The sequence below is a fragment of the Teleopsis dalmanni genome, chromosome 1, assembly GCF_002237135.1.
Source record: "Teleopsis dalmanni isolate 2A chromosome 1, ASM223713v2, whole genome shotgun sequence".
In the NCBI taxonomy this organism is placed as follows: domain Eukaryota; kingdom Metazoa; phylum Arthropoda; class Insecta; order Diptera; family Diopsidae; genus Teleopsis; species Teleopsis dalmanni.
This window is the reverse complement of record NC_051846.1, coordinates 30,012,978-30,031,322: the sequence shown is the minus strand read 5'-3', so window position 1 is coordinate 30,031,322 and position 18,345 is coordinate 30,012,978. Positions and strand designations below refer to the sequence as shown.

The 18,345-nt window shown below is 32.5% G+C and overlaps 3 protein-coding genes across 3 annotated transcripts; 2 read left to right on the top strand and 1 right to left on the bottom strand.

Annotated features, from left to right (window-relative positions):
* Window positions 1-265: 265 nt before the first annotated feature.
* Window positions 266-2,689, top strand: LOC119673202 (skin secretory protein xP2). The gene is made up of 2 exons (XM_038084438.1): window positions 266-714; window positions 854-2,689. Exons 1-2 carry the CDS (start codon window positions 712-714, stop codon window positions 2,621-2,623), a joined length of 1,773 nt encoding a protein of 590 aa, XP_037940366.1. The 5' UTR covers window positions 266-711; the 3' UTR covers window positions 2,624-2,689.
* Window positions 2,690-3,507: 818 nt separating this feature from the next.
* On the top strand, window positions 3,508-10,607 carry LOC119678865 (skin secretory protein xP2-like). Its single transcript, XM_038090947.1, has 3 exons — window positions 3,508-3,522; window positions 3,953-4,933; window positions 10,314-10,607. Exons 1-3 carry the CDS (start codon window positions 3,508-3,510, stop codon window positions 10,605-10,607), a joined length of 1,290 nt encoding a protein of 429 aa, XP_037946875.1.
* A 569-nt stretch (window positions 10,608-11,176) lies between these two features.
* Window positions 11,177-15,635, bottom strand: LOC119678855 (extensin-1-like). Its single transcript, XM_038090937.1, has 2 exons — window positions 15,591-15,635; window positions 11,177-12,988 (listed from the first exon to the last, which is right to left on the bottom strand). The coding sequence occupies exons 1-2, from the start codon at window positions 15,633-15,635 to the stop codon at window positions 11,408-11,410; spliced, it is 1,626 nt and encodes a 541-aa protein (XP_037946865.1). The 3' UTR covers window positions 11,177-11,407.
* Window positions 15,636-18,345: the final 2,710 nt, after the last annotated feature.

Genomic DNA, 18,345 nt, shown 5'->3' with positions numbered 1-18,345 from the left:
ATATTTTAATAGTTTTTTCGAACTCTAAGTAATCTTTTAAAAAAATTAACTACAGATTCAAAAATAAAAGCAGCTTACGGAAAGTTACAAAAGATAATTAAGGACTTCGAAGGAAGGCACAACATATTTTATTTATTTTAAATTAATTTCTATAACTTTCAATAAACTAACAACATTTAATATGTATAACTTAAATTAAGAACTTCTTAAAAATACATTTAAAGAATAAATTAAAATTAGTAAGCGGCATTAGTAGCCTATAAAAAAAAGCTATGCTTAAATTATAATGTCAACAAAACTCTAAGGCTTTGCGCTCTATCGGCGGTCATTCATTCATTTTGAATAATTGAAAGATAAAAGATTCTTAATTTACATTTTAATTTCAAATGTGCGTCGAATTTACATAAATGCGAAGACGCGTTTTTTTTTTTTTTGTAAAGTAGCCTGATCGTTAATCTGCCTATTTGTGCGAGTGCGAATGTGTAGGCAAAACAGATTTTGAGAGAAGTTATACGAGTTGTTCTGTTTTCTGTTGATTCGCCTCTAATTTACGATCCACGCAAATTTACATCTGAGCACGGTTTTTGGCAAAACGCGCTTGTAACAGAAAAGCCAAGAACGCTGATATAAATACCAGAAAATTCTCTGGATAAATCATTATAGTTTTGGTTAATCTACAGTGAACACAGTGGTAGTGGCTAAAGCATAAAAATGGTACGCATAGTTTTTACATGATCTTAAGGATCATAAATGTGATATCATATACAAGAACAGTGAATTCAATTAAAACAATTTATATATTAAAAGTAAAAAAATAATAAAAATTCTTATTCTTGTTTTGTTTAAAATGTAGAAACTGTTATTGATCGCATTCGCCGTGATCGCAGTAGTTGCTGCCGATGTCAGTCATTTGTCCAATGAGTACTTACCCCCAGTAAGAGAAGCTGCTCCAGTAGCTGCACCAACTAACGAATACTTACCACCTGTACAAGAAGCTCCAGTCCGTGTTGCACCAGCTCCAGCTCCAGTTCAAGTGCAAGTTGCTGCTCCAGCTCCAGCCCCAGCTCCAGTACAATACGCTGCTCCAGTTCAAGTTGCTGCCCCAGCTCCAGTTGAAGCTGCTCCAGCTCATGTTCTCGCTGATGATGGTTACCGTTACAAGACTCACCGTCGCGTTGTATATCGTCGCCACCGTCGTGATGTCAGCCATTTACCATCCAACGAATACTTGCCACCAGTGCAACAATCCGCTCCAGTAGCTGCACCAACCAACGAATACTTGCCACCTGTACAAGAAGCTCCAGTCCGTGTAGCACCAGCTCCAGTTCAAGTACAAGTTGCTGCCCCAGCTCCAGCTCCAGTACAATACACTGCCCCAGCACCTGCTCCAGTTCAAGTACAAGTTTCTGCCCCGGCTCCAGTTGAAGCTGCCCCAGCTCATGTTCTCGCTGATGATGGTTACCGTTACAAGACTCACCGTCGCGTTGTATACCGTCGCCACCGTCGTGATGTCAGCCATTTACCATCCAACGAATACTTGCCACCAGTACAACAATCCGCTCCAGTAGCTGCACCAACCAACGAATACTTGCCACCTGTACAAGAAGCTCCAGTCCGTGTAGCACCAGCTCCAGTTCAAGTACAAGTTGCTGCCCCAGCTCCAGCTCCAGTACAATACTCTGCTCCAGCACCTGCTCCAGTTCAAGTACAAGTTTCTGCCCCAGCTCCAGTTGAAGCTGCTCCAGCTCATGTTCTCGCTGATGATGGTTACCGTTACAAGACTCACCGTCGCGTTGTATACCGTCGCCACCGTCGTGATGTCAGCCATTTACCATCCAACGAATACTTGCCACCAGTACAAGAATCTGCTCCAGTTCAAGTTGCTGCCACTGAATACCACTACGAACCCGTTCAAGTAGCTGCCCCAGCTCCAGTTCAAGTAGCTGCTCCAGCACCAGTTCAAGTAGCTGCCCCTGCCCCAGCTCCAGTACGTTATGAAGCTCCTCAAGTTCAATATGTTGCCCCAGCCCCAGCTCCAGTTGAAGTAGAAGCTGCTCCAGCTCATGAACTTGCTAATGATGGTTACCGTTACAAGACCCACCGTCGTGTTGTATACCGTCGTCACCGTCGTGATGTCAGCCACTTGCCATCCAACGAATACTTGCCACCAGTACAAGAAGCTCCAGCTGTACAATATGTATCAAATGACATCCAAGAATCTGCTCCAGTAGCTTATGAACCAGCTCCAGCCCCAGTACAATACTCTGCTCCAGTTCAAGTAGCTGCCCCAGCTCCAGTTGAAGTTGCTCCAGCTCATGAACTTGCTGATGATGGTTACCGTTACAAGACCCACCGTCGTGTTGTATACCGTCGCCACCGTCGTGATGTCAGCCACTTGCCATCCAACGAATACTTGCCACCAGTACAAGAATCTGCTCCAGTTCAAGCTGTTGCTGTACAACAATCTGCACCAGTTCAATATACCGCTGTACAAGAATCTGCTCCAGTTCAATACGCCGCTGTGCAAGAATCTGCTCCAGTAGAAGCTGCCCCAGCTCATGTTCTTGCTGATGATGGTTACCGTTACAAGACCCACCGTCGTGTTGTCTACCGTCGTCACTAAGTCCCTACTACCAGAGCTTGTTTCACAAGAAGTTGATTTGTGCTCATTTTTGAGTGCAACCTTTAGTATTAAAAAATGTTATCTTTATGGTTGCAAAATTATAAAGTAAATAAAATAGAGAATGTATAATTTTTCACAAAAATACTAAAATTAAAGAGTTATCATTTTAAATATGTAAAATAAAACCACTGGTATTTTGTATTCGAAGTTCCTTTCTTTTTAAAGCTTCTTATTCTTCTAAAGCTTCTTAGTGATTATAGGACAACTTATTTCCTATTCAAAGACCCAATGACTAAATACAATTTGATTGCAAGGACAGGGTTCAAGTTTGATAAAATTTTGGTTCGATAGTGGTAAAAATGCAAGTTTTCTTTTTATAAGTATTTCCCTGTTCCATAGGAAGGAAAGGTTTCTCAATAGAAGTAGTATTCTGCTAATGTGAAATATGTTATAAATCGTTTTTTATAACTATAGTTATTAAATTATTACAGAAATGAGTGTTATATCAGATACTCCTAATAAATTACTGTTTTAACGGCCAATAATTTTTTAATAATTTTATTTTTAAAATGAGCTAATTAATCAATTTGTCTATTGACCATTTAGCCCATTTTAATAAAAAAATCAGATACTTTTAGCAAATGATGTTGTCTAACTAATGAGTACGAAGGCACTATTTCTCTTCATTATCATGCAACTCTACAAATTTCTTTCTTGTCTTTCGAATAATTGTCAGAATAAAGTTATTTCAATCACTTTGCTTTAAACAGAAAAAGATATTTATGAGTGCAAATAAAACTTATTTAATTATCAATTAGCAGTCATTGAAAACAGCATAAATTGCCCATTAATGAGTTAATTTTTTGCAATCCTTTAATAATGCAATGAGCCAAAATATGGTGAGCTTATGGAATTAAACTTGAAATCTAAGTCAAGCCAATTTTTTATCGATTTTGTTGCTAAAAGTGTGACTGAAGATGCTCAAGAAGAATAGAAACAACTTTCAATGAAATAATAAATAAAAAAAGTGTAGAGCTTAAGAGACGAAACCACGATAGTGACGAAACCGGCTTACTATATTAAAATTGTTGTTCTTTTCGGTTGCAAAAAAAATATTATCATAAATTTCCAATTAAATTAATACATAATGCAAATATTTCGCAAAATTGGTTAAAATCATATAAAAACGCTTGCACTATTCGAGAAAAGTATCATTCCTGTTTTGGCTCTTCATCTAATAGGAGACAACAACTAAAAAAATGGTTGGTCTAACTAAAAGTACAGCACAAAAGGATTACATCTTAACTAATCACAAATTTTGCATTTTAGAAATTCTTCTTGCTGATCTGTGCTGTTATTGCAGCTGTAAGCGCTGATGTCAGTCATTTGCCATCAAATCAATACTTGCCACCTGCTGCTTCAGCACCTGAGCCATCGTACTCAGCACCCGCACCAGCTCCAGCTTATCATGCCGCCGCCTCTGCACCAGCTGTAAGCTACTCAGCACCAGCACCCGCACCAGTTAGCTACTCCGCACCAGCTCCATCTTATCAAGCCGCCGCTTCTGCACCAGCTGTAAGCTACTCAGCACCAGCACCAGTTAGCTACTCTGCACCAGCTCCATCTTACCAAGCCGCCGCTTCTGCTCCAGCTGTCAGCTACTCCGCACCAGCACCTGCTCCAGTCAGCTACTCTGCCCCAGCTCCATCTTACCAAGCTGCTGCTTCTGCACCAGCTGTAAGTTATTCAGCACCTGCACCAGTCAGCTACTCTGCCCCAGCTCCATCTTACCAAGCCGCCGCTTCTGCTCCAGCTGTTAGCTACACCGCTGCTGCTTCTGAACCTGAACCAGCTCACTCATTCTCTGCTAATGATGGTTACCGTTACAAGACCCACCGTCGTGTTGTATACCGCCGCCACCGTCGTGACGTAAGCCACTTGCCATCCAACGATTATTTGCCACCACACCAAGGCGCCGCCTCAGCACCATCAAGCGAATACTTGCCACCAGCAGCTTCTGCTCCAGCACCACAATATGAAGCCGCACCATCATACCAATCATACTCTGCTCCAGCCGCTTCCGCTCCAGCTGTATCTTTTGCTCCTGCACCAGCTGCCTCAGCTCCAGCTGTATCTTTTGCTCCTGCTCCAGCTGCTTCATACTCTGTTCAATCATACGCCGCACCAGCTCCTGCTGTCTCCTACTCATCTGCCCCAGCTGAAAGCTACTCTGCTGCTGCCTCCGAACCAGCACCAGCTCATAGCTACTCCTCCGCCGATGGTTATCGTTACAGAACCAACCGTCGTCGTGTATACCGTCGCCACAGATATTAAACCAACAACAAAGCTCTGAATCAAGTCAAATAGGAAGCTTGATTTGCAGTATTTCAAAATTAAAAACATGTTTTTTAAATCGAACAACAAAAAATAAAAATAAAAAAAATAAAAACAAAAAAGGATTTTCTCCCACTTTAATCGTTGAACTTTGAAATTCAAAATCCTCGAATGGAAACTTATTCGAATTCATTGGCACTCGTACTTCCGCTGGCATAAGTTATTCAGCACACTTGTCACTTTATTAATTTTATTAATTTAAAAATTAAATTGAACTCGATATGTGAATAAAACTCTTCACATATCGAAAAGGTTAATAGAGAGAGGAAAAAATATTGCCACATGATTAATTTAACCCAGTTTAAAGTGTTTTAAAGCTGCATTTATGCAAAACTGATTGAATTTTAAAGATCATTTTGCTTAACCTACTGTAAAGTGACTTTAATTAAAAACTTCGTTGAATAAATTAAGTTTGAATTGAGATCTTAATACTCTTGAATAGACTTTTTTGAAGCTTGAAGGATTTTAGGAATTGAAAAGGATTCCTGATATAGCAATTATGCAACCTCGGAAAAAAAACCATATATAAAATCACTAGGGATAGTAAACTATATAATTGATACGATTTTAGACTTAAAAATAATCAGTTCTTAGTATAATTGTAATTTTTGATAACTTTATGCAAACATATAAAGTGTTATTCTAAGTAGAATATGTTTTCAAAATGATTTAAAAAAGAAACATAAATTGGAAGAAAGGACATAAGTTTTTTTATATTAAATATATATTTTTATAGCATTAATATCGAAAAGTGTTTCCAATCACTTAAGGCCTTAATCGTAAGACCTAAATCCATATATCCTCCAAAGAATGAAATCCTTGCTAACTTTTAGAGACAGATGAATAACTTAAAATAATTCTACGGAAAACTCGCTACTGGCTAAAAATTCACACGATCCCGAAGCCAAGTCCATTTTTGGAAATAGTATAACAATCGTAGATTTGCTTTAATAATTCGTTGATTAATCTGATAATCTGAACATAGCGTGTTTATCAATTTTTATGAAATAAAAAATTTTTTTCAGTGAGTCACTTTCCTGTAGGTTTCACTGACTGTGACATTGCGATTCTCCTCATTATCGTACAAGTAGGACCAAATAATATCCCTGTTCCCAAAACAATAACAACTAAAGCATTTTGAGGATGCATTTGAATATAATTTATAAACACCGCTCGGACCTTAGTATTTGACTGTTGATTTGTAAAACTTTACATAATAAAAATATGGAGTTATATCCACAATGATGGAGACCATCCAATGATGGTCTTTAATTTATTTGACATTTTGCTGTGCTGTGTTGCTTTTCGGTTAGGTCATGTCTAAGAATAACTCCGTGACAAACTCCAAGCAGATCGTCTATGGGTCTGTTGCGTTATCCCAGGGCTCTTATTTTAAAGGTGTTCCAATTTTTAGTGGTTTTTTTAAAGAACGTTTATTCCTTTTTCAAGAGATACTTTTAACGTTATTATTTAATATTTACTATTCATTACCATATTTATCGTTATTCATTTTTTTGAATCGATTATTTTTCCATGTAACCTCATCTCCTATACAGGCATTGTAGTCACTATGTTCTAATATAGAGATGATGGATACGTTGTTATGTTTGTTGATATCATTAGGACACATGGCATAGGATAGGATTGCTTTAGATTTAATATATGGTGAGTGTAAACCTTTAATGCCCGCCTGACTATTATTAAAGAATCTGATAATACTATTGAAATATGTCTTTTCAATAGTATATAAGCTATAACTTTAAGCGCCGTCATTTCCTTATCCTTTTTGGTTTTAGTATTAAATTATGATTAATAGTTTTTTGAAAAATAATATCATATATTCCTGTTCAGAATAACAACGCTAATGAATTTCGTGATCTTCATCTCTTTGATTTTAAACTTTCGAAGCCATTCAGTTCGTGGTCACAAATTTTAAAAATTAACTGCTATAAAATATAACTGAAAAAAATTATCTATATCATTTTAATATAGCAAATTGATATTTGTAATAAATAAATAATCTTATATTAATACTTGCATTACTTAATTATTTCAATTAAAAAAATAAAGTGGATAAAAACTGTGATATAGAGAAAATTTCAATCTAAGAAATGATGCAAATAATCTATTTAAGTGAACCTTAACGCAAGCCAGCTGTTTCAGAACCATAGGACCCCCAATACTTTCCTGGAAGATGAGGATAGGACAGATAAACCTGTTTCAGATAACTCCAAATATTCATAAGCGGCAGTCTTTGGAAACATCTATTAATTTTATTATCCGGGGTCTGATTTAATTTAATTTTCAGACTATAACAATTAAACCTGGAAAATAATTATTCAGGTTGGAAAATACTTGATTGTCAGTTGAAGCAATATTAAAAAGACTTATTTTTAATAAAATTATATATGTGACCGAATATACATTGTTCTTAATATTGTTAAATTATTTCAATAAAAAATTTTTTAATATATAAGGCAGTTTAGATTTTGTGACTACTACAATTTTTATAAGATATCTTTTTTTAAGTGGTTTGATTTTCGGCGAAATTAAAGATTGAAATAAAAAAAATTACTCAGCTTAAAAATATACTACAGATTTTTAGATCTTTATGTAAGCCTTACTTAAAAAATTAGCTTTAGTGCGGCTTCAAACACTATTTAAAGATTCTTCTTCAATGATATTTTGTTTAAGCCTAATTTATTACTACGGAAAGTTAAAAATAGTTATGGGTATAGCCGTTTTTTAAAATATAAAATATTTATTGTGAATATGTTCCTTTATATATTTTAATAAATTTTATAAACATGGCGAAGAAAGTTCGGTTTAGCTTTATCAAAACTTAACCTTGTAAAGTCTAAAAAAGATGCGAAGTGTGAGTAGAAATTTAGGTAGAAATTCTTTTCTTTCATAGATTTTTCTTTCAAGTGATAATCTTCACTGACAGTGACTTAGCTTAAACTTAATAACCCTGTACATACTCTCTCTATGAGTATAAATTCTTATATCCTTTGTAACCCATAATAGCCTAATAAGCTTTATAACCCATATAAGCCTTACAAGCTTTATATTCCTTATAAACCGTATAACCCTCATAAGCACTATAACCTTTATAAGCACTATATCCCTTATAAGCTTATAACCCTTATAAGCCTTATGTCTCTTAATCCTTGTAAGCTTTTTGGAGCGAATGTTCGTGAATACGTTTATAGCAATAACATAAATTTTGCCAAGTTATATAAAACAACTGTTTATTGTGATTTTCAGTACAACAGTAAATGGGCTTATGAAATATCCTATTATATATGCAAGTATGTATAACACGGTCAAGTCATTTACGAAAAAAATATATTAAAACCTTTAACTGAAGGCTAAGAAAGATAGGCTCAAGACTGTCTTTCATTAAAAATATCGGACTTGGAGATAACTTTTAATTCGACTAAGGGGCACAATAAATCTTTTAGATTCACAGTGTACTATCCCTTTTCCTAATAATAATCTATTTTACAATATTGCAAATATTATGTATATATAAGTGTTTTGTATTCCTTTACCTTTATTTTATTTCTTTCTATCGACAAAGACCACTTGTCAAATATAACATAATTAACATACGAAGTGATTTTTGGTACTAATTTAGTGATTGTATATATTGTTGTAATTAAATCCTTAAAAACTATTTTAACTCATCTATTTGCAATGATCATATTGAAAATAGTATAAATAAAAATGACATTCTTGTGCCGTATATGTACATAACTATCTTTATTATTTACCAGTCAATTTAATAATATCTATTTGTATTAATTTCACAAATATATTTTCAGTTTATATCTGCATCTACTACTGAGTGCGTCAATAGAAACTCGTTCAGCTTCGAGAGAAACCTAACACATATAGACCATTTGAAAGCAAACAGGACTTTGAACTAAGGCCGTCTATTGGGAACTATATGCGTTGGTGAGTTAGACATAGTACTTTTAGATTCCTTGATATTTAGTACCTATTATAAATAATTACAAATACGTAGTTTTTAATAAATCCCGTAAGTTTCGACTTCATTTCACAGGATTTAATAAAAACTAATTAAAGTAATAGTTATTGCAATTATTAGTTACTACACCACTACAGTTAAATAATGTTAAAATTATATATTGTATTATATTCTTTTATGAAGAGGATAAATTTTAGTTTAAACTTTAATAGTCTATAAAAATTGATGATCCTCTATAAAAATATATCTTAAATCTATAGCTAACAAATATTAATGTAATTGAAAAACTATTTCCAAGCCTAAATATCAATGAGCACTTGTTTTATTTGTTTTATATTATAGCATTCCATCCTTTTTTAGCATTGATAATGTTTATCTAAAGTTCTCTCTAGACAAGTTTTTTCTATATAATTGTTTTCTATGTTTTTAGTAAAACTAACTAACATTGTTTTAAGTTTAATTTTAAAAAAATTTATTTAAAGTTTTTCTGTAGATATTTTTTTTAGTGCAATTAGCTGGCTGTATTTTATTTTTAGTTCTAAAAATTTTAAAAGACGGGTTTTCTATAGCGATTTTTAAGCATAACGAGACATTTCTTTGTATTAATGTACCAGTTTTTACTAATGTTAGCTGGGATTTCTGGATGTATGTATTTCAGATAGGTTCTCTCTGGAATTGATATCAACTATTTTAAATCTGGAAATTTATAAACATTTTCAGTACTGAAGTAAATGATGTTAAGAACTTCTTTATTTATTTAATATTTATACTATACATGTAAAAAAAATTATATATTATATACCACCAAATAATGTTAAATATGGACTACATGTACATATATTGAAAGAAATGAATAAAAACGAGTATATAGCGCTGTTGTATTTTAAATACTGTGTATACCTTTACCCGATAATTGAATCTTCAATCTTCAGAATTTTTTTAAAATACAGTGGTCGTCCAGTATAACGAACGCTCTATATTACGAATTTTCGATATAACGAACACCCAAAATATTTACATTGATTGTTCTATATAACGAACGAAAAAAAAAATTCTGCTCCATATTACGAACAAAAAATTTTTTGTTTCTTATTCGTTTTTGTTTTATACAAATTATGCTTTTGAATATAATTTTACTATAAAACTAGCATTATTCAGCTTAGAATATGCATGTAATTGTCCGTTTTTTTTTTTTTCTGAGAAAAATGCCTATATATGTATGGCAAAATGCATATATGCAGGCGCCACTGATCTGTTGTTATGCTTAAATATCCTATATTATATTTTCAATTTGATTGTTAGTGTGACATTAGTACATACGAAGTTAATAAATGGAATAATGCTGATAATACCATCGATGTCTCGGACGAGGATGATGGATCTGATGACGAAAATATAGAAGAAAATAATTTAGAAATTATTAAACATAAAGATGCCATAAATCATTTCGAAAAATGCATAAAGTGGGCGATTAACAATAATGAAACTTCAAAATTAGCTGTACTAAGAGAACTACAAGAAAAAGCTGTTCAGAAAAGTCTTGAGTGTAGTAAAAAACCAACAAAAATTAATGATTTTTTTTACTCTACACTATGATTGAATGCGTCCTTTCTTATAAATAATTTTTGTAACAACCGAATAAAAAATACTTTTAAATAAATATATACTCGTACGTGTTTATAAGTTAATTTATGAACTCAAATATATGAAGTCTCCTAAAAATAACCATATTGGTAGGTAAATGTACAACATTCGATATTACGAATTTTTCGATATAACGAACAAGGGGTGCAACATAAAATTCGTTATATTGGACGTCCACTGTAATTAAATAAATTTTGGTGTTTCTCTTGTAGGTGGAAAAGTAGTTAGCTAAGAATATTAGCATTTATTCCTTCCTTTTATTTTCCATGATATTGTACTCGTTTTCATACTAACCCATTCCATTCAGAATCCGAGCCGTTGCTACAAGTAATATATGATCTAGAAATAAGTTCTGGAAGAAACAAATTAGCACTTACGCATTTCAAAGTCGATTTAATAAATTAATTAGCAATATTTTTTTTTATATTTTTTTTTATTTGTTTATAAATATTTCGTAAAAAATTTAACACTTTGTCAAATAAAATAATAAAAATTATTAAATAAAAAGTATGAGTATTTCGGCTTAATTAAAAATATTAGAACACAAAACAGATAAATTAACATTAAATACAGCTTTTCGTAATTTCATGCCTTTCATATTCTTTAATATACAATGACTAATTTTCGTTATTGGGCCAAGCCCAGGTACAGCTTTAAATCTAAATTTTAAATTAAATTTTCTCGTAGCTTTTTCTTTAATAAGAAAATCACTAAACGCTAAACAAAAATCGAACAATTTACAATTCAAGTGCTTAATAGTAAAATCCTATCGCCGGTCGTGGGTATGAGTACCCGCTGTCTTTTGGCAGTGGTGGGGGGAATGGAATTTCTGGTTTTGGATACGAATAACCCTTGGTAGGTTGGGGTGCTGGAGGTGGTATATATTTAGGTGGTGGTGGTAAAGTTGGTTTTGGTGGCGGTGGTGGTATATATTTTGGAGTTGGTGGTATTATAGGTTGTGGTGGAGGAACATATCTTGGTTGTGTTGGTGGTGGGAATGGAATTTCTGGTACGGGATAAGAATAACCCTTAGTAGGTTGAGGTGCTGGAGGTGGTATGTACTTAGGAGGAGGAGGTAAAGTTGGTTTCGGTGGTGGTGGTATATATTTTTTAGTTGGAGGTATTATAGGTTGTGGTGGAGGGACATATTTCGGTTGTGTTGGTGGTGGGAATGGAATTTCTGGTACTGGATAGGAATAACCTTTAGTTGGCTGAGGTGCTGGAGGTGGTATATATTTAGGTGTTGGTGGAGTTGGTTTTGGTGCTGGTGGTATATACCTGGTTGGTGGTGGTGGTGGAGGCACATATTTTGGTTGCGTTGGTGGTGGGAATTTAATTTCTGGTACTGGATAGGAATAACCCTTTGTAGGTTGAGGTGCTGGAGGTGGTATATATTTAGGTGGTGGTGGTAAAGTTGGTTTTGGTGGCGGTGGTGGTATATATTTTGGAGTTGGTGGTATTATAGGTTGTGGTGGAGGAACATATCTTGGTTGTGTTGGTGGTGGGAATGGAATTTCTGGTACTGGATAGGAATAACCTTTAGTTGGTTGAGGTGCTGGAGGTGGTATATACTTAGGTGGTGGTGGCAGGGTTGGTTTTGGTGGTGGTGGTATATATTTTTTAGTTGGAGGAGGGAATGGAATTTCTGGTACTGGATAAGAATAACCCTTAGTAGGTTGAGGTGCTGGAGGTGGTATGTACTTAGGTGGTGGTGGTAAAGTTGGTTTTGGTGGCGGTGGTGGTATATACTTTGGAGTTGGTGGTATTATAGGTTGTGGTGGTGGTACATATTTCGGTTGTGTTGGTGGTGGGAATGGAATTTCTGGTACTGGATAGGAATAACCTTTAGTTGGCTGAGGTGCTGGAGGTGGTATATATTTAGGTGTTGGTGGAGTTGGTTTTGGTGCTGGTGGTATATACCTTGTTGGTGGTGGTGGTGGTGGTGGTGGAGGCACATATTTTGGTTGCGTTGGTGGTGGGAATGGAATTTCTGGTACTGGATAAGAATAACCCTTAGTTGGTTGTGGTGCTGGCGGTGGTATGTACTTAGGTGGTGGTGGTAAAGTTGGTTGCGGTGGCGGTGGTATATATTTTATTTTCGGTTGCGTTGGTGGTGGTATATATTTGATTTGTGGCTTCGTTGGTGGTGGGAATGGAATTACTGGTGTTGGATAGGAGTATCCTTTAGTTGGTTGCGGTGGTGGCGGCGGTGGTGGGAATTTCACAACTGGTTTTGGATAATCATAACCAAGGTGCTGGGAGACATCATCATAATATTGCGCTGTTGTAAGCGCTAATAATGCTGTCACCACAAAGCTGAGTATATACAACTTCTGTAAAGAAAAGAAAAGAACATTAATTCAATAAAAACCAATTACGTATTTAAGTTTTTTTTATTTGACTTAATGTTTTTAATTTATAATTTATAATCTAATGAATTTGTCTCAATTTTTTGGAATTTTCTTTATTTACTTAAATATTTAAATATTTCTTATTAATATGCATCTGAACAAAATTAAATCGATTAAAGTTTTAAATCATTATTTAAATATATAAATAAATTTTTTTATATCAATGTTTTATACTAAATAATAATTTGTTTTATATATTGTTTAAGTTCGACTGTTAAGTAAATATTACTGTTATGAATGAAGTTTTTGTTGTGAGGCCATCTACGGAGAATTAAATAAGTCAGAGAAGTATATTCTTTGTTGAAGTACTGTCAAAATTTCATGACATTTTAATGATACGTTGTGAATTTTATTTCAACACATTTCAAAATAAAAGTTTAAATGTGTTTCATGACTTTTCTATATGGTTTTCAATTTATGCACATATATTATATTTGCCTTTAATCAATGTCTGCTTCATAATTAATGATCTGCACAAGGAACTATAATTAATTCTGTTAGTGAGTCAAGCATTTTGTTTCATTTTTAAAATATTTAGCGCCAGATTGAGTTTTACGTTTAACAAAAAACCCATATTCAAAAAGTTTCATAGCTTTTGGTAATATTAAATAGGTCAGGTTCATTGCTATGAGGTGTGTCTGAAGAGAACAGAGAAACAATTCAATGAACTTTTAAATATCTTAGGTAAATTGGTATTCGATGACAGTACTATGCCTGCGGGTGATATACTATTTACTATATTCAATAAATTATTATATGATAATATGATTATATGATAATACTTAATTAATATATGTACTTTTATGTAAATGCTTGTAAAAATATGAACTATATAATATAATATAAATATGATTGAGTATAATTGTATAACATGGTATAGCATGAATTCTCTTACGTATCTTATACTAAACAAAAAATAGAACGAATCAAGTACGATATATAAAAAATATAGTGAGTAATAAATTAGTTTCAAAAATATTTCTAAATCCAATTTTATAAATTTTAAATTTTTATTATGCTTACAGTTTGTATCTTAGGCTATTTTTAATTTATTTCAATTTTGTAATAAAATTTAATGAAGAAATTTTGCAACTAGTTAATTAAGTAAATTAAATACAAGTTTCTAATGGTTTTGCAGTAACATTTTCCACATTTGTGTATTAGAATTTTCATTAGGAAATTTCAAATTTTTATTTACTGCAGTTTTATTTAATAAATTATGCGGAAGTTTACTGTAAGCTGCGAAGAAATACAAATACTTAAACTAAAAAATATATGTCAAGAGCAACAAGTTGGCATAAGATTTTGCTTGTAAAATGTCAATTAATTGAAAATCTTCAAGAAATAAAATTGAAAACAAATATTTGTTAACTGTTATCAACCACTTAAATCCAAACTAAAGAATTCGGCACCAAAGTTTCATCATAAATCATTTTATTTTTATGATTTATAAAGCACTGTAAGAAATTTAATCAATTTTCGATTTCAAAAATAAAAAAGCTTTGGAAATGTGAATAAAATTGATTAAATCCACGGAGTTGATGATGCTTTAGGTGTCAAAAATTTATCGATGAACTTTTTTTAGGCTTTTGGAAGATACTCTAAACAATTTTAATACCAGTTTACTAACATAGTTTTGGCTTTTGTGAATTGTGAAGACAATACCAAATGAAAACAACAGTGAGTTTAACTCACCACTGCCAGAAAACATTGTGGTAATCAATATGAGCAATAAATATCTCCGAGTCGTAGTGTTGATAGTTATATTACTACCAGCCCACTCAATCCTAACCTAATTTAATAGAGTTCTGTTTAATATAAACCCAAAGCAGGTTCACTTGAAAACATTTGAAAAAAAACAAACCATGAAAATATGATATAATCCGGATTAATGTTTCTTGATCAAAAATTTATTGCTATATCACAGTATAACACATTGAAAGAAATATTCAAAAACCAGTAAAATGAAAAATATGTTTTAGGGGAAGTGGTACTACTATCTTTCCATAAAAAAATATCGTTAATTGTGGTATTAAAGGTGGTTGAAAATCTCTATTGATAGATTTTTGTGATGTCAGACATTATTAGTGGAATAAATATAAGCAGTAAAAGAAACTTTTAGTTATTCATGGACTTTAGAACACGCTTGATTTTACATCTACATTTTTTTTAGGTGTCAACCTACTTTCACAAAGTAATTTGTTTATACTTTTGAAGACCTGAACTTCAATCGCCAGCTAGCAAGCTGCAGCTCCGTCATCCTCACGGGCCCATATCCACGTCGGTCGATACAAACCCATTCTTTCAACACATTGCGTTCAACTCAAAACATGTACTCGGATAAATCTAATTCCAAAATTTGCAATGCTCAGAGAACTTAAAATAATTACAAAAATTACTTTACTAACAAAAATTAAAATCCTTACTAACATTAGCAGATATCCCATCTTCCCGCGCTCATGCAAACGGATCGATCGCTGCTCCACATATTGAGATAGAACCTCCTGCTACAACACTAACGTACCCAGGCGTTTCCAGTTTTGGAAACATTGGTTTTCTGTCTTGTCATTTCTATATATTTTAATATTTGCGCTAAAAGTTCCATGTACGATCTTTCTCTCAAATATTCACAGCTATCTAACATTAAAGACTGTCACAATCTAATTTTAAAACCATGGATTACAATCGTCTTTGGCATATAAGTCGAAATTAAAATGTTTTTATATGAAAAGAATATGGCTTATTTGTTACTTTAATGAGGTGTTGAATATTCTGTTTATGGCCGTTGTTGGTGATGACCTAGGAAGTTGCTGTTCTTAATCCTCTCGATACAATGTTTTTTCATGTTTATTCTTCGTGATTGTTATCTGTTGTTACTTCGTGACAATTTTATGTACTTTGGTTATTTCTCCTCTTATAGGCAGACCAATGTCCAAATAACTTCTATTTCGGCCTAATAAAACTAATTTATTCCGGTCACATAGTGCTATAAATTACGTTACGCGTTTTAAAGATACACACAAATATTAAAAAAAAAAAAAAAAAAAAAAAAAAAAAAAAAAAAAAAAAAAAAAAAAAAAAAAGAGAACACCTTAAAATATCAACAAGTTTTTCGCATTGAATTACGAAATTAATTTATGGATTCTAAATTTTTTTATAACTTGAATATATAAATTAACTACTTCTATGAAAATTACTTAATTAATTAAATTGCTGTATAAAATATAATTAATTTTATTTTAATTCACTTAATTATTTTTTTGAATTTTATGTTTATTTTATCGCAAAAAAAATCTGCGCCTCCATCAATTAAAAGTAAAATGACAAATCTATATTTAAATATTTTGAAAGGGTTTTGATCACAACTAATAAAATATATTGAAATCCATTTAATTGATTATTTAAACAAAATCGAGTTCGGTAAAATCAAACTAAAAATGCAAAACAAGGAAGAACTTAACTAATAAGATGAAACCTAATAAATATTCAAATTTTATCAGATACCGAGTTAAGGCGATTAACGCAAACTATTTTTGTGTCTTCAAGCAAATATAAAAGCTATTTAATATACAAAAAAAAAAAATATTTATGAAATTCTAAGTAGAAATACTTCTAAACCAATAACTCAGAAGGCAATTCATAAACAAAACAACTTTCATGCATGAAATTCTTCCAAAATTTTATTTAATTTATGGAATTTTTTCGCTAAAATTTTGGAAAGCAACTGAACAAGTTTCGACTCTGAGAACATAAATCAGCACCTACACAAGATTTCTATGACATGTTATACTTTGATTAAAATTTATTTGAACTTCAAAATAAAAAAAAAATTAATAAAATTAAATTACGTTATAGCAGTATTGACAAACGAAGTTTAATCTTCTCTTTTGCGGTACTCAAATGACTAAAACTCATCAATATTAACAAAGCAGAAATATTTTAATTATTTACTTCGAGTGCTTGCCAATTTTCTGCTAAGTATGCTCCAAACTCGTGTCATTCGGTGTTGGAAGACTTCAACACCTCCTCAGATGATATAATCATTCGTTTGCTTTCAATTCGCATCTTCAACTTGTCAATATTAACAATCAGAATTCCAAATTGATTCGGCAACTTCAACAACATATTTGCTAGATACTTTGTTTTACGAGTATTAGAAACACTTAATCGAGATTTTTAAATCTGATTTTTACTATGGCTAGTTACCTTATAAGGTTCTTCAGAGAACATCAAACAAAGATATAATCTCACTAGTCTGCTACAGATGTGAACGATTTTATGTATGAAGTTGTTATGTAAAATGTAACAATCAACTTTTGCAATTATGGCACAGAATATTAATGCCTGCGAAACACTTTGTATCTGTTGTTTCATACAATAATTGTGTATTATTTCATTATAATTGCAAAATCTAGAATCTTGAATTTATGACTTTGTTTTATTAAAAAATAATCAATTTCATTCACATAGAGCTTATGTCAATTTATGCTTTTCAAAATCTTTATTCATCACTTTTTTTTTATATAATTTTTGCATATGGAATATTTATGAGAAATTCATTTCCGTAGTTTTAGTTTATATTGTTGAAGTGTTGAATTCATTTCAGTCATTTTCCCATATGCAAATTTGTTTTTTTTTTGAACAATCAAAAAGCAATGCCCGTAACCGATACATAATTGAATTGAATAAGTACTTATATATAATTTTGAAATATAAAAATTAATAATTAACATTCTGTTGCCTTTACTAGAGTGATTCTGATATCCGCGGCACGCCCATAACGGATGCAGTATGGATTAGTAGGTTGCCTACGCCAAGACGAAGAAAAGGAATAATCAAGCTAATACTTTTTATATATGTTTTCAAAACTAAAAGAAAAAAGTCATTAAAAATATTTTAAATTGGAAGAGATTCTCTTAATATATATCTTAACCGATATATATCTCGAGAATCGCTATTTTTAATGCAGTCTAATGCGTGCAGTGCATTGCATGGAATACTAATTCACCCGAATTGGTCAAATTCTATGCCAAATCAAAGAGAACGCAATGGATCTATTTGTATTCAACGTGGATGCAATTCAGACCAAGTGGGATACTAAGTAAGAAGAATGCGAAACACCGTAGAACAAGAAACTCAGAGAAGCGAGGATCCATATGTGGTCTTCGTTGATTTGCATTTACACTTCACTACATCGAATGCTAAATCGACATCGAAAGCGCAATGAATCCATATCTGGTCAATATGGATACAATCTTAGACCTTCCAATTAGTCTCTA

What these genes read in the sequence shown, in the direction of transcription:
- LOC119678865 (XM_038090947.1), top strand. An exon ending in ACAGAACCAACCGTCGTCGT is followed by an intron (nt 4,934 to 10,313) that starts GTATACCGTCGC and finishes TTTGATTGTTAG; the next exon opens with TGTGACATTAGTACATACGA.
- LOC119678855 (XM_038090937.1), bottom strand. Translation starts at nt 15,635, where the DNA reads ATGACAAGACAGAAAACCAATGTTTCCAAAACTGGAAACGCCTGG. An exon ending in CCAAAACTGGAAACGCCTGG is followed by an intron (nt 12,989 to 15,590) that starts GTACGTTAGTGT and finishes TTTTCTTTACAG; the next exon opens with AAGTTGTATATACTCAGCTT.